Source organism: Anolis sagrei, chromosome 1, assembly GCF_037176765.1.
Source record: "Anolis sagrei isolate rAnoSag1 chromosome 1, rAnoSag1.mat, whole genome shotgun sequence".
Taxonomy (NCBI): Eukaryota; Metazoa; Chordata; class Lepidosauria; order Squamata; family Dactyloidae; genus Anolis; species Anolis sagrei.
In genome coordinates this window covers 247,816,608-247,841,364 of record NC_090021.1, presented here as the reverse complement: position 1 = coordinate 247,841,364, position 24,757 = coordinate 247,816,608, and the positions used below count along the sequence as shown (strand labels likewise).

Below are 24,757 nucleotides of genomic sequence, written 5' to 3'. Positions count from 1 at the left end.
GCCTTCAGGGCCAGCTGGAGTGCTCGCTGCTAGGGTGGCTGAGAAGGGGAAAATCCCTCCTATTCCTCAGCCTGGCCTCCTTAGCAAGATGGTGGCTTGGCAGAACTTGCTGGAAGGCTGTGTTGTGTCTGATGACAGCTGAAACATGGAGTAAGGGGATGGGGCAGTCATCCCATGTCCTCAGACTGCTGAGCTCAGAGAGTGTGGGATGGCTGTCAAGACAGCTGCCGCAAGTTCCTCTTAGTTAGTTTAACCTAGGGGAAAGTCACCTTAAATGTCTTTCACCCAACTAAGTCTGGATCAGCCCTGTGTAGCATTTAACCATTGCAGTGTTCATTGCACATCACACTGACCTAGGTGGTCACTAAAGATGTGCCCTTAATGTAGCCTGGAGTACTTAGGGCACATCTACACTATAGAATTAATGCAGTTTGACATCATTTTAATTGTTATGGCTCAATTCTATGGAATCCTGGAATTTGTAGTTTGGTGGGGCATCAGCATTTTTTGGTCTTGTAAAATTACAGCACCTACAATTGCATAGCATTGGACCATTTATTTCGGGTACTTTTACCCCTCCCTTCTCAACCCCCGAGGGCAGCTTGTGGTGTCAAATTGTATTAATTCTATAGCGTACCTTGAATCTATAAAGGGCATGGATTAATTTTAATTTAAATCAATCAATCAATCCCAGTGAAGCTTGCAGTACTAACTTCTTTTCTATGTGACTTTCCAGATCAGTGCATAGATTTATAATTTATTCCATTTGAAGCCATAGGGGAGTAGTCCAAACAACAGAGTTACATAGTCACCACTTGTCCTTGTCGATAGGTAGTGCTCCATTTGAAGTGGGCATAATAATAATAATAATAATAATAATAATAATAATAACAACAACAACTTTATTTTTATACCCCACCTCTATCTCCCCGAAAGAACTTGGGATAGCTTACAAAGGGACATGCCTAATGAAACAGGTTAAAATAAGCATCGAAAACCAAGCAATATCAAATATCAACAAACATAAATAAACATGAAATCATAAAATCAATAAACATAAAATCAGACAACATTAAAAAACAATTAAAAGCAATATAATGGCTGAGCAAATAAAGTGCTTGTTTGGTTCATAATTACTAAGTGCAATGAATCCTAAGTAGAGCCAGGGAAAGTGCAACAATCAGAGTACTGGGCTAGGAGACAAATGTCCTTAGGCTATTAAAGTGTTAGAAGTGCCAGAATGGGACCATGTTAAGGTGCAGGAGTTGGATAGGTCAGGAAATTCTGCGGTAAACTGCCTAATCAAAGGCACAATGGAACAGCCAAGTTTTTAATTCCTTGCAGAAAATGGAGAGAGTGGGACCCTGTCTCATCTCCCTGGGGAGTGTTCCAGATCCGAGGGGCCACCACAGAGAAGGCCCTTTCCATCATCCCCACCAACCGAGCTTAGGGAGAGGTATGCCCATTGAAGGATACATTATGGTACAAGTATGTGTAGTAGATTCCGTGGAACAGGACTAGATAGAGCTTTCTGTAGTAAAGCTTTTATGTTGAAAAACAAAGGGCTGCAAATAACTCCTTCAGTGTGCCAACAGTACTTACGGGATGGGGACAGTATGTCTCACTATGACCCTCACTTGAAGGCCTTTGGAATAATTATGAGAGAGAAGACCTTTTAGGCAGGAATCCTTGAATCTAGCAAGCTAGGGGCTGCAGATAATAGTTTGGTGTGAAAAAGCAAAGTTCTCTAACTCTAAAGTGAGTAAGCTTGAAGGCTTCTTGCATATCAAAACAAATGTCAAAAGGCTATTTCAACCAGTGCAGAGTGAGTACTTTCACTAGTAATAATTGTTCTTCTGTTTGTGCTTCCTTAATTTATATAATGTAGTTGTTTGAGGGGCGGAAGAAAAATGCTAAGTTTGTCAGTCAAATGATCTGCAGTCCAAATTTAATCCTCAGAGATCATGTTGCAGATAGCTGTGGATGCGTGAAGATTTGCTTCCAAATTTAGAACATTTGAAAGAGAGGCATGAATGCTGAAGTAATGTAAAAATAAATAGGACAGGAATAAGCAGAAAATGTACCTTACTTTTAGTTTTCCATAAAGTCAAGCAAGGTCATTTAGCAATGGGATTTTTGCTCTGTACTATCATGGGATCCAATAAAAACAATGTAGTGTAAGGATATAATGTTTAATTATGAGTGGCCTTTTAGATAGATGACACACTTCCCCATCTCCCCCTCTCATCCACTGGGTGGAAAGAAACATTAATGGCAGTCAACACTGTTGTTCTGAGTACCAAAAATAGATTGTTGGGTTTAAATCTAAGAATGTTTCTGATTGGGATTCAACACATGTTTTGAATTTATCTGTTGGATAAATGCTTACTTTGCACTTCCCCATGTTATATGTGTTTGTGTGTTCTGAGAATCATGAAATTCTAATAGAATATAGATAAGCATCAGATTCATACCACTACCCCAGTAACTGTATTTATGGTGTTCAAAGGAGACGGTGTCCTTAAATTGCTTGGTGAGTGGAGAACAAGCTTTTGTCCAAAGGGTATAAATTGGCATGTTGTTGCCCCCCCCCCCCCTTACCATTTTCAGGCTACAGCCTTGTTTAGTCTCCCTGGTTATTTTAATTGTGCTGCTCTCATAATGGTTTGGTCCTGAGGAAATTTTTCATACGCAAGCATTGAATTATTCCAGCTACAGTATATTTCAAAGTCTGTATTTTGAATTGGAATTACTAGAGGAGAACTCATCCAAAATTAAAACCCTCAAACTATTCCATTCTACTCATTGCTAGAAGTTTTTCTCTGGAGATATGTTGGTAACATCCTATTCTATTACTCTTAAAAATCCTTTAAAATATTATACCACAAGATATATAATACACAATTTACAAGCTACTTTATGTTGCTTTTAATGGCATCTGCTGGCAATTGCACTTCTGTTCCATAAGTGAGATCTTTTATAAGCAAGATAAATGACCTCCATTACTTGACAGCCAGACACAGAGCCATCATCAGATTACAAATTCTGCTGGGCAGAAAAGTCTAAAGTGTTGCCCATATGTGTCATCTGTGAATTAATGTGATATTTTATGGTTTCAAAGGCTCTTTTACATGCAGCATTTAAATAGTTTGGTTGTATTATGATCCCCATTCAAAAGTATCATCAATGGTAGTTTGTGTTGCTGGAATTCACAGGAAACAGTAAGAAGTTCAACGGTATGAAGTTCATGTTCAAGGAATATCTTAGTCCTTCCTACCATAATCATAAAAGTGGTCTGGCTACCAAGTTATCTTTAGGTGGATAACATCATCCTAATCAGCGTTAATTTCTTTTTGTGCTTTCCAGCCTTAAACTAGTTGTGAAAACTAAAGAACAAGAAATGGAAAATGGTGCATAATACCTTCTTACCTTTTCTGCTTGCTAGCACACAGTGATTGAACGGAGACAGTTATTTTTTTTCTTTAAAAAAACTTGGGCATTTTCTTACCAGTTGAAGGAAAGGCCTCTTTTATGTTAAAGGTGTGATGACTGCAGAACCTTAGTAGCAGCTACATTCACTCACAAGGAAATAGCAGACATTTCTTTACTGCTAGGTTACTACTATACAGCAAAGTTATAAATGAAAGAAACATGGGCAACTTCTCTGTTTCAATCTCCAAAACCCCACCCCCTCAGCTCCCAGAAGTTCCTCTGTCCAGCCTCCAGGTTTTCCAGTCTGAGCTGGTTCCCTTCATCAGACTCTTTCCCGCTCAGGGCCCAAGATGTTTTCATTCCTCGACTTTGGTTATGAAGCTCATGGCATGGAGGTGTTCTGGTGTCTTGAACACACCAGATACAGATCCATGACAAAAGGTATAGCTTATGTTAAGTGCAGCCTGATAGTATCAATCTCTTAGAAAGTAGATTCACAGAATTTTTCTTCAACTCTGTCTTCTGAAACATTTTAAAGCAGAGAGGCATATGATCCAACCTGGAGACCTTTTAAAGTGAAACAAGTGTAGTTCTTACCCAAGGTAAAGCAGTTTGCCCTTCCTTGCTATCATTTGAAGCAAAATACCAAGAGAATTAGTAATGATATTTGAATTAATAACAGTAAATAAAGAACGAAACTCAAATACAGGGGAACTCTAGGGAAGAAACAATCAGGAACAGCTCATCACCTCTCAACAAAGAATTCCCCCAGGCAGTAACAGGGTACAGCTAAAAACTGTCAGGCCATCAAATACTACTAATCAATGTAGCCAATTGAAACATTCACATCTAGCTCCAACAGACAAGAGTTCTTTCTCCCATCCTGGACTTTTCACAGATATATAAACCCAATTTTCCTGGTTTCCTACAGACCTCACAATCTCTGAGGGTACCTGCCATAGATGCAGGCAGAAATCAGGAGAGAATGCATCTAGAACATGGCCATACAGCCCGAAAAACCTACAACTCAAATGAAACTCATAATTTCAGTATTTATTATATTTATTTATGCCTTTCATTATATTGATAATTATGAATATTAAAACCATTAAAGAGTAAATTATTAAAAATAAATAAAGTTTAAGGTGAAATTGTTCTTATCTCTCTGTGATATATACACATAACTTCATTCTGTTTTGGACATTGTAACCTTGGATGAGAAGTGAGATACATGGCTGCCTATTGATATAAATCTTCCTTTTTGACAGTTGAATTATCGTTGCTGGAAGGCTTGGTTGCAAAGTCCATCATTACAGTAGTTAGCCTGCCAAGTTTCAGAAAGGGCAAATATGTGTAGCCGAGTATGAAATATCAGCAATACTTATTCAAGTTTCAAACCTTGCAAATAGTTATGTTCCTACTGAGAAGAGGTGCTTGAAATAAATGTTTATATTATTTATTCTCATTCTGTTTTTAACAGATATTGAAATAATTTTCTCTTAATTTTGTTTGTAGCTTTGTAAAACATAAAGAGAAATCATAACGGTGCTTAGGCTGCAATCATACATTTCTTAGGAACAGTCACATTGAAAATAATGTATGGGACTACATAATAAGTTGCATATAGTTGTTTTGATTATAGTTTGGAGATGCAAAATAATGGTAGAGCTGTAGAATTGAATGTTTCCCTTGTAAGGCTTGCTTACTGCCTACATAGACATCCCTTTGAACCCAGGAAAACACTTCTTAAAATTCTTCTCATCTTTTAAAGCTTTTATTAACATATTTTTTTATTTTTAAAATTTTATTTTAGATAATATTAACACATTTTATTTATTTATTTAAAAGTTTTCTATACTGATCTTCTCACCTCCAAGAGGGACTCAGATCCTGTTCACAACATGTGTTCATATACAAAAATGCAAACCACACAATGTATTATCATTACAAAATCAAAAACATATTACAATACAACATCGTCATCATCACACTTACACCGCCACGTCGTCAAAACATTCCTGGTCATAATTCACAGTTAATCATTCTCCTTCCATGTGGATCAAAGTTGACTCAGTTATCAAAGGCCGCATTCCATAGCCAAGTCTTTGTTAGCTTCTTGAACGTCAGGAGGGAGGGAGCAGTTCTAATCTCCTGTGGGAGGGAGTTCCAAAGCTGGGGAGCCACCATCGAGAAGGCCCTGTCTCTCGTCCCCACCAACCGCGATTGTGACAGTGGTGGGATCGAGAGCAGCCCCCCCCCCCGGAAGATCTTAAAGACCTTGATGGTTCGTAGGGGAGAATCCGTTCGGACAGGTAAACAGGGCCAGAGTCGTTTAGGGCTTTGTAGGTCAAAACCAGCACTTTGAATTGTGCTCAGAAGCTAATCGGCAGCCAGTGGAGCTGGCGTAACAGAGGGGTTGTATGCTCCCTGTACCCAGCACCTGTTAGAAATCTTGCTTCCGAGCGTTGGACTAGCTGCAGCTTCTGGGCAGTCTTCAGAGGCAGCCCCACGTAGAGAGCGTTGCAGTAATCTAAACGGGATGTAACCAAAGCGTGGACCACCGTGGCCAAGTCAGACTTCCCAAGGTACTGGCGCAGCTGGCGCACAAGTTTTAATTGTGCAAAAGCTCCCCTGACCACTGCCGAAGCCTGGGGCTCCAGGCTCAGCGATGAATCTAGGAGAACTCCCAGACTGCGAACCTGTGCCTTCAGGGGAAGTGTAACCCCGTCCAGCACAGGCTGTAACCCTGTCCAGCACAGGCTGTAACCCTATACCCTGTTCGGCCTTTCGACTGACCAGGAGTACCTCTGTCTTGTCTGGATTTAGTTTCAATCTGTTGTCCCTCATCCAGTCCGTCACAGCGGCCAAGCACTGGTTCAGGATTTCTACAGCCTCCTTAGTAGCAGGTGGAAAGCAGTGACAGAGTTGGACATCATCTGCGTACAGATGACACCGCACCCCGAAACTCCGGATGATCTCTCCCAACGGCTTCATGTATATGTTAAACAACATAGGGGACAGTACTGAACCCTGCGGGACTCCTCAGTACAACGGCCGAGGAGTTGAGCAGGCGTCCCCTAGTGACACCTTCTGGGAGCGGCCCTCAAGGAAGGACCGGAGCCACTGCAAAGCAGTACCCCCAAGGCCCATTCCTGCGAGGCGTCCCAGAAGGATACCGTGGTCGACAGTATCGAAGGCCGAAGAGAGGTCCAGCAGAAGCAACAGGGACACACTCCCCCTGTCTAGTTCCCGGCGAAGATCATCCACTAAGGCGACCAAGGCTGTCTCAGTACCATGTCCCGGCCTAAAACCAGACTGCGCCGGATCTAGACAATATTTTAGACAATATTTCTATAACATATTCCTATACCCCCCCCCCCCCCGTTACACTGTTTAATGTATTTACTTTTTGATTTTAGTATTTAATATGGTTTACTATATTAATATAATTTAATATAATTTACTAGCCAACTATTTTGCATCTCCATGTCTCACTCTTCTGGCAGTTGTATAGTGCTATCTATGTTATATAATAAGTTTATATTACAAAAATATATTTCACTGAAATTAATTGGATCATTTCTGTGTAACATGATTAGGAATGAGATGTTTCGTGTGCATTTCTAGACATGTCCATAACTCAGTGCATGTACCATGTAGTGTCATGTGCTCTAATAGCAGATGGACAATTTTTACAGCATATTGTGCTTAATGGATATTTCTATAAGGAAAGGAACTGAAGGTGGTGTTTCAAGAATCCATGTTGTGATAAATGGATTGATACTCTATAGCAACATAGTGGTTTTATATTAAATTATGCACTATTCCCTTTTTGCAGGTTTCTGTGATGGAAGCTCAACAAATGACCTCATGTTACCCAATGGTACTGTTTTAAGTACTGTGGGTGCATCAGTTGTCTTTATGGATAGCTGGCAGGTGCCAAATACATTGAAGTATACTGGAAGACAGAGAACCCATGAAACTAACTGTTCAGTCAGAGATTGTTCACCTTGTTTAAATATGTTGTTGAATGAGACCTTTAACACCTGCCATCCTCATGTAAGTTATCTACTTTATCTTGTGCTTGAACATATGGGTTGTTGCTTCTTGTAGTTTGTTCCTATTGGTATTTTAGGAGTGAACCAGTTTGACTTATAGGTTTTATTTTACCCCAAACAACTTTACCTTAGCCACACATATGCTATGTGATAACTTATTGAGGCAGTCATTCCAGAGAAGAGACCTTCAAGGAAAACACATGGCTTGGGTGTCATAGAACTTACTTTCATGTGAAGGGTGTAGCATATCAGAGTATGGGCGCTGTCCCATGTTTCACAAAATATGTTGTTGTTTCTTCGTTCAGTCGCTTCTTAATTTTCATGACCTCATGAACTAGCCTACACCAGAGCTCCCTGTCGGCCCCCCAGCTCCTTCAAGGTCAAGCCTGTCACTTCAAAGATAACGTCCATCCATCTTGCCCTTAGTCGGCCCCTCTTCCTTTTTCCTTCCCTTTTCCCCAGACTCCACAAAATATTAGTGGTTCCTATATCATTTTGCACTGCTGTTTTCTAACAACCATTGATTATTTTCTGGGTTTAATATCTATTCAACAAATATCGAGGAGGATAGCAATGCTTCAGAGAGGGTTTGTCACGAACTTACCATTTGTACCATATATTTTTGAGGTGGTTTTTACACAGCTACATGCAGATGTTTATGACTTTTTGATTGGTCTAATATTACCACAGTGCTTATGGTTAACACAGTTACCCCTGCATTCACATAGAGATTGTTCAAAATTCATTATACAAAATTTGCACACTGTGTATTTTATTTTCTAGTTTCCCTGAGCTAGTCTTTAATCAAAACTTATTAGATCTAACAAAATGCTTAAAAACCTTCATCAGCATACCTTGAAAAAGGGGGGGGGGGATTCCTAAATTGTCATGATTGTTATTGAGTATATTATGTTTTAGGTAACATTTATAATTTTCATCTTTGCTGTAATGTTCTCCTATATTATTAAACCAATAGTCCGAATTATATTCTTGTGTCTTTGTATATTAAGATTTCTCCAGATTCCTTTTGTGATTTGTGGGTTCAAGACACAGAATACATTCAAAATCCATGTATAGCGCTAGCTGCTTATGTTGCCATGTGTAACAAATTCAATATCTGCATAGAATGGAGGAGTTCCAGTTACTGCTGTAAGTACCTTGCAAATACAGGCAGTCCCCAAGATAGGTTCTGTAGATTGAGATGCATTTGTTTGTAAATTGGAACAGATAGATTTTTTCAGTGTAACTCCAGCCAAAAGTATATATTGTTTAGATTTGGATAGCACAGAGAAGTGTCAACACCTCTGTTGTGTTTGTTTTGCTGTCTGTGCCCATATTCAGAAGATTTCACCTCACTTTCTGTCCCTGTGATTATTGGATTTTGAAAAAAAATGGCTTGTTGTGGGAAAAGGATTGGTGAGAAAGCTTTAGCTGAGACACCTTTCCCCCGTGATAACTCTTTCAGGGGTGAATTTTACTTCCTAGGAGTAGATTTCTCTCACTTCCTGTTGTCTTACCCCTGTTCTTAACAATGAGGCATTTGTAAGTCGGGTGTTTATAACTTGGGGACAGTCTGTATACTATTGGCCCCAATGAATATGTGACTGCAAGTTGCAAAGGCAATTCTGTATTTGGGGAGTATTGAACTTAAGTCCAAGTAACAGACGTAAAAATAAAGCCCATTGTTGTGTAAGTACAAGAAAGAAACATTATGTAATGTTTATGTGCAGTGTATTATATATTTTAATGAGTTTGTGACAGTGGCATTATTATAATCATATGAAATCATTTGTTTCCAAGCCTACTAAGTACTCGTTCCACTCTGTTCTGAACTAGTCTAACTCTATGGGATATTGTGATCTATTTTGGGCATTGCACTTTAAGAAAGCAATAGACTAATAGAGACATGTTCAGGATAAGCCAAGAAGAATGTGAATTCATCCTATGGGAGTGGAAATGGTGGGGAAATAAGAGCATCTCCCACTGTTCTTGTTTTCCAAATACCAATTTCTATTTTCTAGTTTCAAAAAGATTTGTCAGAGTGTGTTTTTTATGAATTCGCATGTACCATGAACTGGCAGCCACCACATAAATAATAAGTATCACAATGTTATAAACTTTATGTATTGTCTTTGTAGCCTTTCCCTGCCCAGATGGTCTCTCCTATAAGCCATGCATATCTGCTTGTGGATCACCAAGCACATGCCAGAATATGGAGCCAGAACCTCAGGATTCAGACTCTTGCTTAATAATGACAGAAGGCTGTGTCTGCACAGAAGGAACCCTTCTTCACCGGGTTCACTCTGTTCTCTGCATCCCAGAGGAGAAGTGTGGTAGGTATTGGTTTCCTCTTACATTTTTCTGCATGCTTGTAGACTCATTTGCTGTCACTTGCCCTCCAGTTTCCCCATTTGATTATTAGTGACCAATCATTCTGATCCTATTCAGCACAGAAAAACTGTGCAGGAATAGAAACAGATTTCAGTGTGTATGGTGTGATCTGATACAGTTTTTTAGGGAGAAAATCCTCCTTGACATTGTATTAGTTGGTCTTGACTAAAATATACCAATTTAATTAATTGTTGAATGTTGAGGCAACACATAGGTAAATCACATGATCAATTGAGTCTATTCTAGGCAGTATTAATAACAGGATTTAGGTCCCTGTGTCCAAAAACTGAGGGAGCATGTGCAGTATTTCTGCTGTACATATACACCACTGAGCAGATGGCAAGAATGGCCTTCCCTTGCACAGAGGGGGAACTAATTCCAACAAATCACCAGTAAGTGACAAGCACCGTCAAACATGATAAGGGTGTACATATATATATATATATAGTGAGGGAGACCTTTAGGCATAGCATTCTATACATAACTTGATGCTCTCCTTATATATCTCTGGATCTGCACCATACTGTAGAGGTTCCTTTTAATGAATGATTGGATATTGTGAAAAAATTTACATGTTAACTGATACTAGTCCCACATTAGCTCTCTAACTAACAGTCTTGTGAATTGTAAACAGACGTGCAGCCCTGAATTATAAGATGAACATTTCGACTATTCAGTTTCTTCTTACAACATGGAATAAATCCTCCGTATAAATGTTTTATAGGGATGCGGATATAGTATATGACTAAAACTTGCCCATAGCAGTCATGAGAACCACAGACCTTCCAAAGTGTTATAGTTCAAGTGTAAGGCTAGGAAGTATATGCTGGTATTGAAAAATATAGAGTAAAAAGCAGCATGATTCACAAGTGGGTCTTGGATTACATTTCGTTCCTATCTCCTGGGAAATGTTTGATATTTCTTCCACCATGTTCAGTATATCATTTTGACATCCTAAGTATTAATCATTCCATAAAATAGAGCAGACAAATACTTCCACATTATTTTAAGTGCACTTTGGCAACAATTTCAGCCTGTACAGATAGTTCTGGAGTACCCCGTGCCCTGGGTGAGACTTGGAAGACTTCCCATAGTGGATGTTGCATGCAGACCTGTGTGGAAAATGAAACTGTTGTCCCTGTAGAGTACAACTGTTCAGCTACTTATGACTTAGAATGCCATCGCTTTGGGGAAGTGGCCTTACTTGTTCCAGATGATCAGTCCTGCTGTCACCAGAAAATTTGCAGTAAGTATTCTCTGTATATATGTCATTACTGCTACATTTGTTTCATTATTTTGGAAGCTGTAGTTGAATCAGGATTCATTTTGTGCATTAAGTTATTTATTTATAAAGATACACAAATCAACACAAAATGATCCAGTTTGCATATATTTTTTTAATTTATTTATTTCACTTACTTATACCCCGCCCTTCTCACCCGGGGGGGGGGGGGGGGACGGGACTCAGGGCGGCTTACAAAGGAGGCACAATTAGATGCCCAAATCAATTGACAAGCAATACAAAATACAAAACAAAACAAAAACAGTTCAACAAATTAAATTAAAACATCAATACATATTAAAATAATAAAACAATCTCATGCTCAGGGTTCCGAGTCCATATGTCCATTCCATTCCATTCCATTTGTCCTTGTCTATCATCAAATCCTTAAGTTAGTTGTCAGAGTGACCAAAAGCTTGGTCCCACACCCAGGTCTTCAGTTTTTTCCTAAACGCCAGAAGGGAAGTCGCCGATCTAATCTCCCCGGGGAGTGAGTTCCACAGGTGGGGTGCCACCACTGAGAAGGCCCTACTCCTCGTCCCCGCCAACCTCACTTGTGACAGTGGCAGGGTCGAGAGCAGGGCCTCCCCAGAAGATCTTAGGTTCCGAGGTGGGACGTAAAGGGAGATCCGTTCGGACAAATACACTGGGCCGGAACCGTATAGGGTTTTGTAGGTCAAGACCAGCACTTTGAATTGTGCTCGGAATTGGATCGGCAGCCAGTGGAGCTGACGCAACGGGGGTGGTATGCTCCCTGTACGCCTCTCCGGTGAGCAATCTGGTTGCTTCTCGCTGGACTAGTTGAAGTTTCCGAGCAGTCTTCAAAGGCAACCCCACGTAGAGTGCGTTGCAGTAATCCAACCGGGATGTGACAAGAGCGTGGACCACCGTGGCCAGATCTGACTTCCCAAGGTACGGGCGCAGCTGGCGCACAAGTTTTAATTGTGCAAAAGCTTTCCCAGCCACCACTGAGACCTGGGGCTCCAGGCTCAACGGTGAGTCCAGGATCACTCCCAAGCTGCGAACCTGCGTCTTCAGGGGGAGTGTAACCCCGTCTAACACAGGCAATGTGCTTGTTTTTACAATTTAGAATATTTTGACAAGAATTTATTTTGTAGAAGGCAAAGAAGAAGGAAGTTTGTAGAACCTGGAGAATGGATAATATGAGTGGTAATAAAATAAAGATAAAGGTTTCCCCTTGAAATCAAGTCTAGTTGTGTCTGACCCTGAGGGGTGGTGCTCATCTCCATTTCTAAGCCAAAGAGCTGTAGTCACCTGTAGACACCTCCAAGGTCATGTGGCCAGCATGACTGCATGGAGTGCTGTTAACCCACTCACCACTGGGGGCTCTATGAGTGGTAGTAAGAAAACAATTTTTCCAGTAGGTTATGGTAAAGTGACAAGACATTTTGCCTGGAAACATTCCCTCCCCTGCATGATTGATAGTTTTCTATAAAGGAGAAGGTTTATTTGAAATGTGACAGTGACAGTGGAAATTTAAGGAAGAAATAAATAAGATACATTGCTTGTACAGGTTGAAATTTCAGTATATATTTTCCTTTAGGCACTCTTGTTACCTGTAGTTCTTCCTGTTATGCTTCTGGAATATTTTATTTGGTGTTCACTTGGGATATCATGACCAGGTAGAGATGTTTATTATACACCCTACAATATAAGTTTGGTACTAGATACTAGGCCTGTTTGATCAAGAAAAAATTTGTTTCTAAATTCGATTCTTAATTGGGGTGTTTTTTTGTTTCGATATTAAAAATATTTACAAAACTTACCAAAAAAATGTTTTGTTATTTACGAATTTTCGTTATTATTTACAAAACATTTTAGAAAAAATTTTTTTCTTGATCAAACAAACAGGCTAAGTGTGAATGTTGCAGTAATGGTCACCAATGGCTTTCTCCCACCCTGGACATTAGTATTAGAGATGATATATAACTCACCATTTGCCTAGTTTCCAACAGACCTCTGAGGATGCCTGCCATAGATGTGGGCAAAATGTCAGGAGAGAATGCTTCTGGAACATGGTCATATACAGCCCTCCTCCTCCTCCCAGCTGGCGCGCGCGCGCTCACAAGCGGCCTCCGCGCGCCATCCGGCTCCGGTTCCTGCGCCCCCCCTCCTCCTCTTCCTGGGAGGAGGAGGAGGAGGAGGGGGGGGGAGCGCAGGAACCGGAGCCGGATGGCGCGCGGAGGCCGCTTGGATGGCGCGCGCGCTTACAAGCGGCCTCCGCGCGCCATCCGGCTCCGGTTCCTGCGCCCCCCTCCTCCTCCTCCTCCTCCCAGGAGGAGGAGGAGGAGGGGGGGCGCAGGAACCGGAGCCGGATGGCGCGCGGAGGCCGCTTGTAAGCGCGCGCGCCATCCAAGCGGCCTCCGGCTTCTGCGCCCCCCTCCTCCTCCTCCTCCTCCTCCTCCCAGCTGCACTTCCTGCAACACAGCTGGGAGAAGGAGGAGGAGGAGGAGGGGGGCGCAGGAGCCGGAGGCCGCTTGGATGGCGCGCGCGCGCTCACACGCGGCCTCCGCGCGCCATCTGGCTTCTGCCACGCTGGGGTGCTTGGGAGCGCCGGATTGGCTCCCAGGCTCCAGCACTGCAGCACCACTCAGCAGCAGCCTCCATGCCATTAACGACACGAGCTGAAGCTCGTAAAATACATGGGGCTGCTGCTTCGATATTTTTAAACCCTTCCGGGTTTAAAAATATGTTTTGATATCGCGTCGGATATTAAAAAAATAACGATTAAAAAACGAAAAACGAATTAACGAAACAAAACCGACAGGCCTACTAGATACTAGATTATCACAGATAGTAACGTGTAATTTAGTACAGGAAACTGAGATTTAAACCTTATTGAATCAAAGATGAAGACAAAGATCTGTTTTTGGAATCTTCAGTGATTTATAGTAAATGCAATAATTACATAACAATATCCAACAACATATTATTTCTTGCTTTTGGTTATGTACCCTTTTCCCTGTCTAAAAAGGTTGCAATCAGAGTCTGTGTGAAACATTTATTCCTGAATGCAAAGATCTGGAGAAACTGGTGACCTATTACCAGGATGAGTCCTGTTGTCCTGTTTACAGTTGTGGTAAGCACTGAGTGAAGAAATGCAATTATCTGATGAAGTAGTTTGTCCTTACTGAATGTTTGACCTTCATCATTGCTATCATATGGGCTAAGATTACGTGTGTGGATACCACTAGACCAGGCATTGGCAAACTTTAACTCTCCAGGCAGGGCCATAGCCAGAAGGGGGATTAAGGGTTCAAAACCTCCTCCCAAAATGTGTCAGGTTAAAAAAACCTGATTTCCTCATAATTTGGTTAACCAGTTAAAGTTCATGAGTAAACCAGTGTTTTTAACCTGACACATTTCAGAGGAGGAGTTAATCCTTAATCCCCCTCCCTATGACCGTGCCTCCAGGTGTTTATGACTTCAACTCCCATAATTCCTAACAGCCTACCGGTGGTTAGGAATTGTGGAAGTTGAAGTCCCAAACACCTGGAGGGCTGAAGTTTGCCTGTGTCTGCATTAGACCAAATACTTCAAATTGGCTTGCATTTGCAGACAAAAGTTATAACTAAGAAGACATTCATGAGTGTACCTTTATCATCCCTACTAGGAACTCAATCCTTTGTGAACATCCCAAGCACACACTTACTATTTACTTAACTATTCAAAGTTTTGTTCAAGATCCAAACAAGCACATACAAACAACTGATGCTCTAAGCACTTGCCACAATTACAAATCCTGAACTGCCAAAGTGGACAGAGTAGTAGTGTGGAGACCAGACACAGAAAGTTGGATTGAACAAAGACCACTTTATTTTACCTATAGCCTATTTAAGTGCGTTGTGCCTGGAGATGAGCAAAGAAATGGGGGGAGCAACCTAATGTGGGTCTAGCTGAGGCAAAGTATCAGCCTGTGGCCACCCCCTCAACCTTCTCTTGGGCAAGACACCTGAACTGAGGGCACTCCCTCCCAAGCATCAGTACTTTATAGGACAGAGGAAACTCCAAGGGCAGCCTCTTTCATGACTCCCAGGACTTAAAGAAACAGTTCTAGAGTCCACCCTTCAGAATTATGCATTGTAAAACACTGAGCAGGCAGTGTTTGATCCAACTCTGCTTGCAATTTTTTTTTGTTTTTATGAGTTCTTTGTGCCTATTTTCACATCTAAATCACATCTAGTCATTTAGAATGCAAGACACCTCAGCAAGCGAGAGTCCAAAAGTGGCAGGCTCAAACCCAGAACCTCAACCAATAGCTGATACCAAATGAGATACTCCCCCCTGGGCATACAGAGGACTGGGCGACTTGGAAGGAGCTGAACAGACTGCGCTCTGGCACCACAAGATGCAGAGCCAACCTTCAGAAATGGGGCTACAAAGTGGAATCCTCGACATGCAAGTGTGGAGAGGAGCAAACCACTGACCACCTGCTTCAATGCACCCTGAGCCCTGCCACATGCACAATGGAGGACCTTCTTGCAGCAACACCTGAAGCACTCCAAGTGGCCAGATACTGGTCAAAGGACATTTAATCAACTACCAAACTCACAAATTTTGTATTTTGCCTGTTTGTTTGCTTTGCTCTGTTAGAAAGTAATATAATTGACTGGTTGCCCTGACACGACAAATAAAAAATTTGGAATGCGAGATACATTGATTATGTACCATGTGCAGTTGCGGAGAAAATATCCAGGCAAAAGCTTCTCTAAGCCTCTTCTCAGAGAAGTGGTTGAATAAAATGGACTTTATTCAATCCTTACAATGTCTGTGGTCTTTATTCAATCCAACTTTCTATGTCTGGTCTCCACTTGACCTGTAGGCATTTTTCAATGCATCCGTATTGGATAGATTAGATTAAGCCACCAAATTTTAAAAGACTAGATTAAATAAACTGCAGATATGACAAGTTCCTGATTTAGCATATATGAGTCTAGTAAGTGCTAGACTAAGGATTTTAGTACTTGTGGGCAGTTTGGGAATTTGAAAAACTCTCTTGTCCTCCAACACAAAATGGCTACCATGGAATTTATGACTAGTCACAAAAGACAACTCATATGACAGTAAAGGGCACAAATCCGAGCACCCTCAAACAATTTAGGGCAGCAGCTGGGGATCATAATTTTGCTTTGATAGGCACTCATGGGTGAATTAATAATATCATTGTCACTATTGACTAGAGATTAGTCTGTTTTCTAATACTATGCTGTTTATTTCAAGAATGTGATCCAGCAAGGTGTGCGTCCATGGAAGAGATTCCAAACTGTCGAGCAGATCAAACCCTGATTGCTGCCCATGTGGAAGGCACTTGCTGTGCATCCTATATCTGTGGTATGTCCAATTATTCTCATTGACAGCTTGAAGATTAACATGACATTAACAAGAGGACTGACAGGAGGAAAGAGAACACTAGTACTGTCTTAAGAGCAGTTGTGCTATATTGAACAATTACTATATTTTATATCTTGATAGGGTTTATTTAGTGGAAAGAGCAAAACAGCATTGTAAGAATAGCTATTTACTTACTATTCTAAAACTTGGGGGACAATTCATTAATTATATCTTCTACAGTCAAACCCAAAACTTGCTGCAGATGTGATTTAAGGTTATGTATGGAATACTAGAAAGTATGTTCCTAGTACCAGGAGGAAATGGGCAATATGTTTATATAGCTAAGAGTTAATCAGGAAAGCTCACTTTGCAGAGAAGTACAGCAATATAGCATTTTTAAATAGTGGGAACAAATAGCATCATAAAAGTTCTACTTTAATCCTGAACAATCTCCTTTCTGAAATGACATTGGTTAGCGTCTTACCTTCTGAATGGTAGATTCACCTAATGTAGTCCAGATAGCTTGTGCAGTTTTAGAAAACCCAGAAAGATAAAAATGGAATAATGTATACATTTCTTTTTCTTTTTATCAGCATGTGGCATTTGCTCTGATCAACTTCCAGTGTGTCAAGAAGGAGAAGTACTTACTGTGGATGGCAATACAACAGACAGATGTTGTCCTGCTTACCAGTGTAGTAAGTTTACAATTTTTCTAAAGGTTCTGTTTACATGAAAGAAACTTCCCAAAGGATGGTAACACATCCGGGCAACAACCAATTCTCTAACACCAGAAGCAACTTGCAGTATATTCTCAATTCGTTTCTGATATGATAAAAAAAAAAACCTTTAATGAAGGACTTTGTAGGAAAAATGTATGGGTATGATTATTTCCCACTCATCAGGGTGACATCCCGGCCCATCCCGTTTGGCTATCAGCCAGCACGCCAATGACTTAAATCAAGAAATAGTTTTCTAAGATCTACAGATACACTCGCTGGGACACCCCAGCAAGCGAGAGTCCAAAAGTGGTAGGCTAAAACCCAGAACCTCAATCAATGGCTGATACCAAATGAGAGACTCCCTCCTGTGCACACAGAAAACTGGGCAACTTGGAAGGCGCTGAACAGACTGCGCTTTGGCACCATGAGATGCAGAGCCAACCTTAAGAAATGGGGCCACAAAGTGGAGTCCACAACACGTGAGTGTGGAGAAGAGCAAACCACAGTCCACCTACTGCAATGCAACCTGAGCCCTGCCACATGCACAATGGAGGACCTTCTTATATCAACACCAGAGGCACTCCAAGTGGCCAGCTACTGGTCAAAGGACATTTAATAGAATGCCAAGTTTGCAAACTTTGTGTTTTGTTTGTTTGTTTGTTTTTTAATGCAATACAACTGTTTGGTTTGCTCCTGACATGATAAATAAATAAAAGGGAGAAATTCCACATCTTGGCATAAAATTTGCTGTGTGAGTTCTATAACTTAAGAATGTACATTTATTGTTAATTTTTAAGCATGATATTTTTGTAGCTTTTGGTCATAAACTTCACAGTTTATTTTCTTCTTGTATTTTAATTTGCAGTTTGTGAAACCTATCGTTGTCCTGAATTTAAGTGCATCTTAGGAATGTCCTTGGTAGAAGTGTGGGGCCCAGAAAAGTGCTGTCCATATCATACATGCGGTAATTGCATTTCTTTTCATTGCCATTTAATCAACTTAGGCCAGGGTATCTGGTAATGCAAACAGCAATGTTAGATTATAAAATATTGAAAAATAATACAGTTTCTAATAAAATACAAAGTCATCAGTAATGTAGCTATATTGTAAAGAACAGAATAGAGATAATACTGGATAGTTTTGAAGTGTTCTCTTAGCTAGTGCCTCCATCTTGATTCATTTTGATCACTTATTTTTTTCATAATTAAGAAACTAATAAATTTTTTCATAATTTTATTTTTTGGTAAAGACTTTGTTATTACAGCTTAAACTTAGAGTTAACATTTTCTTTTGCAGATGTTTAGGGCAGTGGTTCTCAACCTGTGGGTCCCCAGATGTTTTGGCCTTCAACTCCCAGAAATCCTAACAGCTGGTAAACTGACTGGGATTTCTGGGAGTTGTAGGCCAAAACACCTGGGGACCCACAGGTTGAGACCAACTGTTTTAGGGGATCTGAAAACTTGAGTATTTTATTACAAGTGCAAGAGCTTGCAGCAGGAAGAGAAACTAAAAACGTTATTGATTGAACAGAACCATAATTCCACTTCTACTAGATATATAAAGGGCAGCTGTGACCCTCCACATACTGTCAGTGCCAAATTCCTGCATATTCCCTCAGCACTGACTAGGGTTGTTATGGTGGTGGGAATTGTAGGCCAAAAGCATCTGTTATCTGTGTACAGACAGTCCCCAAGTTACAAACAAGATGGATTCTGTAGGTTTGTTCTGAAGCTGAATTTGTATGCAAGTCAGAACAGGTACTTTTTAGTGTGTAATTCCAGCCAAAACGTCTGTCTGTCTGTATGTCTGTCTATCTATCTATCTATCTATCTATCTATCTATCTATCTATCTATCTATCTTTGGATAGAATAGGGAAGGGTTATCATCTATGTGGTATTTGTTTTGCTGTCTGTGCCCTTGTTCAGACTTCACCACACTTTCTGTCCCTTTGTTAATTGGATTTTGAAAAAAATGGATGGTTATGGAAACAAGGATTGGTTAGAAAGCTTCAGTGAAGATAACTTAATAATAATAATAATAACAACAACAACAACAACAACAACAACAACAATAATAACTTCATGTTTATACCCCGCCAACTATCTCCCCAAGGGAACTTGGGGTGGCTTACAAAGGAAAAAGCCCAAAAATACAAATAAAAACAGAGACACAATTAAAATCAATGAATAAAATAATAAAACAAACACAGTCATAAAAACATCGTAAAAACAATATGGCTGAGATAAAGGAAACATAGCTGAATTCAGGCTCAGTGATTGCAATAATTCCTAAAAGGAGCCCATGGAAGGTGCTGAAGTCAAATTAGTAGGGCTGGGGAACACTATTGTCTGAAATGTCAAGGTAACCTAAAAGAGGGTCGAAGTAAAAGTGCAGAGCTTAAGGTGGGGACAGGACAATTTCTGGTGAATGGCCTAATCAAAGCCGCAATGGAACATCCAGGTTTTCCCCCAGGATAACTCTTTCAGGAGTGATTTTCCCTTCTGAAGGGTAGATTTATTTCACTTCCTGGTGTCTCATCTCCATTCTTAACTATGAGTCATTGTTGTATCTCAGGGACTGCCTGTATAGTAATTTAATGTGGCCAAAATCTAAGGAAAATTTAAATTCAAATTAAGTTAACTATTGGATGTCAGACAAAATCCTGTTGAGTTTAGCACCAATGTGTCACATTAGCCTTTTATATGCCTGGGTAGAAAAATGATAGCGTCCCCTCAAAAGAGTGTTAAGATAGTAGAGAGTGTCAGTATTCCTTTTAGCTTCTCCAGACATGGGCTTTCCCCTTTCACCACTCTGTTCTGTGAAGGGGATAATTTCTTCATATATATATATTTAAATCAGTTAATTCTGTACCATATTTTTATTTTAAAAAGAAATCATGTCCTTCTCAGTGTGGTATAGAGCGATGAAGCCTTTTTTGAGTGCCTAGGTAGGAAATTGGTGGAAGAGAGGACAGCCAAGTGTAACTGGCCCACTGAGGCAGTGCTGGAAATTTCCCGTCTGCACAGAATGATGCTATTAGTATTTATCTACAAATCATGTAAAACCCATAGTGAATAAATTTTCCTGATGTTTCATCATAGGGAATAAATTTTCCTGATGTTTCATTGCATTCATTATATGAATAGTTTTTGAACACTGACCATGTTCATTTTTATTATTTTAGAGTGTGCTTGTGACTCAATTCCTAAGCCTCAATGTAAACTGGTAAGGAATATATCTTACTAAATATGTCCTACATATCATTCTATATAATGAAATATTTGTAAGCTGTGTTTTTTTTCTTTCCTTCATAGATTTACAGCACATTTGACATATATTCAATTGATTTTACTTGTCCTTGAAATACTATGTTGGAATAATTGTTAATACATTATACTAAATAAATTAATGTATTAATTGTATTATTACTATGTATTCATTTCTGAAATCCAAAGGTATCTAAGTGGCCAGAAGGTTATCATAACTGTAGGAACTAAAATTGATTTGACCATGATATTTTCATTCTCAGTAAATAAATAAGGCAGATATACCTTAGCTGCCATAGAAATGGGACAAGTGCTTGCCTACTGCTTATCACGATCTTAAGCTTTATTTGTACCCTATCTTCCTCCCAGACTGGGAAAAAGGAATGTGGGCCCCTGGTGGCACAGCAGGTTAAAGCACTGAGCTGCTGAACTTGCTGATCGAAAGGTTGGCGGTTTGAATCCAGGGAGCAGGGTGAGCTCCCATTTTTAGGCCCAGCTTCTGCCAACCCAGCAGTTTGAAAACATGCATGTATGAGTAGGTACCGCTTTTGCGGGAAAGTAATGGTGCTCTATGCAGACATGGTGGCCACATCAACTTGGAGGTGTCTACAGACAACGCCGGCTTTTCGGCTTAGAAATAGAGATGAGCACCACTCTCCAGAGTTGGACACGTCTATACTTAATGTCATAGGAAAACCTTTCCCTTTTTAGTCTGTGTCACTTAAAGGAAAGAAAGCAAGAAGATTTGGCAGAATGTAACAGGGGCTCTATCTAATGGTTATGCATTGTTATATCTGCTTTCTGATGCTCCTGGCTGAAAGGCTGCAATTTCTGGATACATTCTTCATTTAATATCTTTATTTAAGTCTAATAAAGGTCCTGGTCCAGATTCCATTCCATCTGATCTGATTAAATTTAAGACAGGTTGGCGGGCACCTTTACTTTCACCTCTCTTTACTTTTATTAACAACTATTGATTGATAAGGATCATGATGTGGATTGTGCTGTGAATGACCTTTTCTCTGAACAGCAAAATAAAACATTATAAACAGAACAGATTTTAAAAAATGTGTCCCTTACTACTGATGAGGAAATTTAGTGGAAGAAATTAAAATTGACATTGAAGTGCAATATTTATAACATAGTGTTGGAACTTTTTATCTTTTCACAGGGAGAAAAAATTATTCTCGATGAACAATTCCAGAACAGCACAGAAAATGTTTGTCACTGCACTAAGTACAAGTGTTGTAAGTGTAAGGTGCTCTAACTGGGGGAAAATAATGTTATTCTATTATGAGCGATTTTTCTCAAAAACTGGAAAAAGGCCATGTAAACTATAAAAAATAAATGACTCAAATTAAACCACAATAGTTTTGTATAATATGCTAATTCTTTGAAGCGTTTTATGAAAACAGATCTATTTTTCTGAAACAACCAGTGCCAATATAATAGCTATGCTAACTGCAGTTGTGTGAAATGGTGGATACAACCAAATCCCATTAAATTACCTGACTTACGATTATGCTATGGTACCTCACTTATGGTCCCAGCATACCATAAAGTTGCATTGAGGGGACTTAAAGAGTCCTAGAGAGGATACCTCCAATACAACTCTATAGTAACTTCCATGAGAACTATACCATAGAATTTTCTGGAGAGCATAGCAAGTTCCTAGAGAAACCATTGATGGGAAACAGGTAAGAGAAGCCAAAGGTATTATTTTCACACTTATGGGAGTTTTGTTGAATACTATTTGACTCTATCTTTCCTAAATTCTGAGTAAACACCTCTAAGAAATAATTCATGGTCTGAACAGTTAAAGCTTTCAAGAAAAAATTGAACACTTACATTAAATGAATGAGTCTGTCAGGTTAATACTGTTGTAAGCAGCAATTATGTGAATCTGTATAAAGCCATTGACAAGCAGTACATTTTTTTTCATGCATTAACTGTCCCATGGCTCTTTTGAAGATGTAGAAATTTTGTAGCTTCTCACTTTCTTTACTTGAAAAAACAATGGCTATAAACTATCTGAAGTAAACTTACTCAGTGCATTTTGTGTTTTTGGACATTTGTTTCAGCAAGAGATAAAGTGTGCCTGAGCAATGACAGAGGTGTTCTGCTCCCTGGACAGTCCATTGTTGAACACTCACCTGATGGCATTTGCCACACTTCCTACTGCACAAGTATAATGGACGCTGTGACCAAGTACTATCGGATAAATATCTCCACAGTATATTGTGCGGCAAGATGCAAATCTGTAAGAATTTCAGCATTAAACTATGCATTTTTGTTGGTAAATTAGCACAGATAGGAATAGCAAAGTAGATATTTTCTTCATAATACAAACAATATACATTTATACTATTTTACCCAGCTAAATCTCAATAATATGTTCTAATATTAGGTCAGGGTTTGAAAACTTGGCTTATACAGGCGAGGCTTATGGTATATGTCTTCTTATGAGGAGAAAGGTTATACCATAATGCTATTTACAAAAGTTAGACATTAACCATCCTGTGTATGCAATAGTTTCAAGAGTTGCCAGAAGCAGAAGAAATGCACAGTTTCTTAAATAAATCTTTTGTTTGTAAATTAAAAAATAGATTCTCAGAAGATAACTTGGTTAATTTTAAATACGTAATATTTGAGACAACAACCTCTCGCTATCTCCAAAGAAATGGCTGATATTCTGTTCAGTTATTTACAATGTCAGAATTATCAACATTGTAAATATTACAGTTCACATTTTTGTTTGTGGCACCATTGCCACGTCAGAAATGGGTTGTTCTGAGGTACTGGAGAAGGCGCTGCACAGTGATGCATCCAGCTCCTTTCTTCCAGTGAGACATAGTTCCCTGTTACTCCCTTTTGCACTGCAGAGGTATTGAGGATCATGTGCAGCAGTTTGAGACCAATCATCTTAAACACAGGTCAAATATTCTCTGAAATACATATCACTTCTAGCAATACAGTACTATATTTCAGAAAATATTACTACATACAATTGCTGTATGTAGTCATGTCACTGCACAAGACATTGTTCAAATGTGTTTATAGTTGCTTTTCAATAGATGTTGGCTGGAAAGCTTGATATAAACTCCAAAAATCTCCATTTTGTAGGCCAGGCTTAATGTATTTTAATGTATTTAATATTGAGACAAATGTTTTTAATGTTTATGTATGCCTATAATGAATTCATGTCCCAGCATTGAATGTTTGCCGTATATATGCTGTCCTCTGCCCTGAGTCCCCTTCGGCGTGAGAAGGGTGGAATATAAATGTTTTAAATAAATAAATAATGGTTGTTGCAGTCCAGTAGTATTTGTACAGCCACAAATTTCTTACTGCTGTGCTAGCAGAATACTTTCATACTTTTCTCATTAGTTTTTGCTGGGTGCAATTCAGAGTTACAAAGATTTTCTAACCTTACATAATTTTATGTTATAAAAGCTTATCATTGAGATGTTGATTCCTTGTCCAATATTAATTGAAATGCGTTACTTTGACTTTTACAGAACCAAGTTTATCAACATCCAAAGGATTTAACAACATGCTGTGGAATATGTAAGAATATATCTTGTATCCATAATTTTAGCAATGGAACAATTTCACATTTTAAGGTAAATCAATGCCTTCATTTTTTGTCTTGGTAGAGGGATAGGGAGTGTAATTGTTTGACTGAATTCAAGTGCTGAGTTTAGTTTGTACTTACAAATACATTCATATTTATTTATTTATTTATTTATTTACAGTATTTATATTCCACCCTTCTCACCCCGCAGGGGGCTCAGGACGGATTACAGTGTACACATATATGGCAAACATTCAATGCCAATTTGACATACAATGTATTCAGACATACACAAAGGCTATTTAACTTTTTCTGGCCACCAGGGAAGCTGTCGCTTTCATCGTCCATCTGCGACACTGATGAAGTACTTCCGCATTCCCCGCATGCTTTGCTGGAGTCTTTTTTATGGCCTCATAAATTAGTTAATTTAGCCTCCCCACACAAGGTTTTCCTACTTGACAGATGCAACTGTCTTTCAGGTTGCAAATGTCGACAACAGGCTACCCAATTGGTTGGAAGCCCACTCCAACCCGCGTATAGAAGTGGCAATGAATTTCTGTTCAAATAGCAATAACAGTATGAGTTAATATAGAAATCAGGAAATAATAATTTGCATATTTATTTCTCAGTGATGGCACTAGTAAGGACGGCAACATTCTTGGAGCCCACTGTAACTGTTGTA

At 39.6% G+C, this 24,757-nt stretch overlaps 1 protein-coding gene across 1 annotated transcript in view; it reads left to right on the top strand.

The window, feature by feature from the left end:
* OTOG (otogelin) overlaps positions 1 to 24,757 on the top strand; it is a 141,236-nt gene that overhangs the window by 105,143 nt on the left and 11,336 nt on the right. The window contains exons 41-52 of the mRNA XM_067466655.1: positions 7,271 to 7,491; positions 8,501 to 8,639; positions 9,629 to 9,823; positions 10,915 to 11,127; positions 14,159 to 14,263; positions 16,405 to 16,515; positions 17,109 to 17,210; positions 18,100 to 18,198; positions 20,420 to 20,460; positions 21,673 to 21,748; positions 22,583 to 22,761; positions 24,020 to 24,124. Coding sequence (XP_067322756.1) covers positions 7,271 to 7,491; positions 8,501 to 8,639; positions 9,629 to 9,823; positions 10,915 to 11,127; positions 14,159 to 14,263; positions 16,405 to 16,515; positions 17,109 to 17,210; positions 18,100 to 18,198; positions 20,420 to 20,460; positions 21,673 to 21,748; positions 22,583 to 22,761; positions 24,020 to 24,124 — 1,586 coding nt within the window. The remainder of the gene's footprint in view (positions 1 to 7,270; positions 7,492 to 8,500; positions 8,640 to 9,628; positions 9,824 to 10,914; positions 11,128 to 14,158; positions 14,264 to 16,404; positions 16,516 to 17,108; positions 17,211 to 18,099; positions 18,199 to 20,419; positions 20,461 to 21,672; positions 21,749 to 22,582; positions 22,762 to 24,019; positions 24,125 to 24,757) is intronic.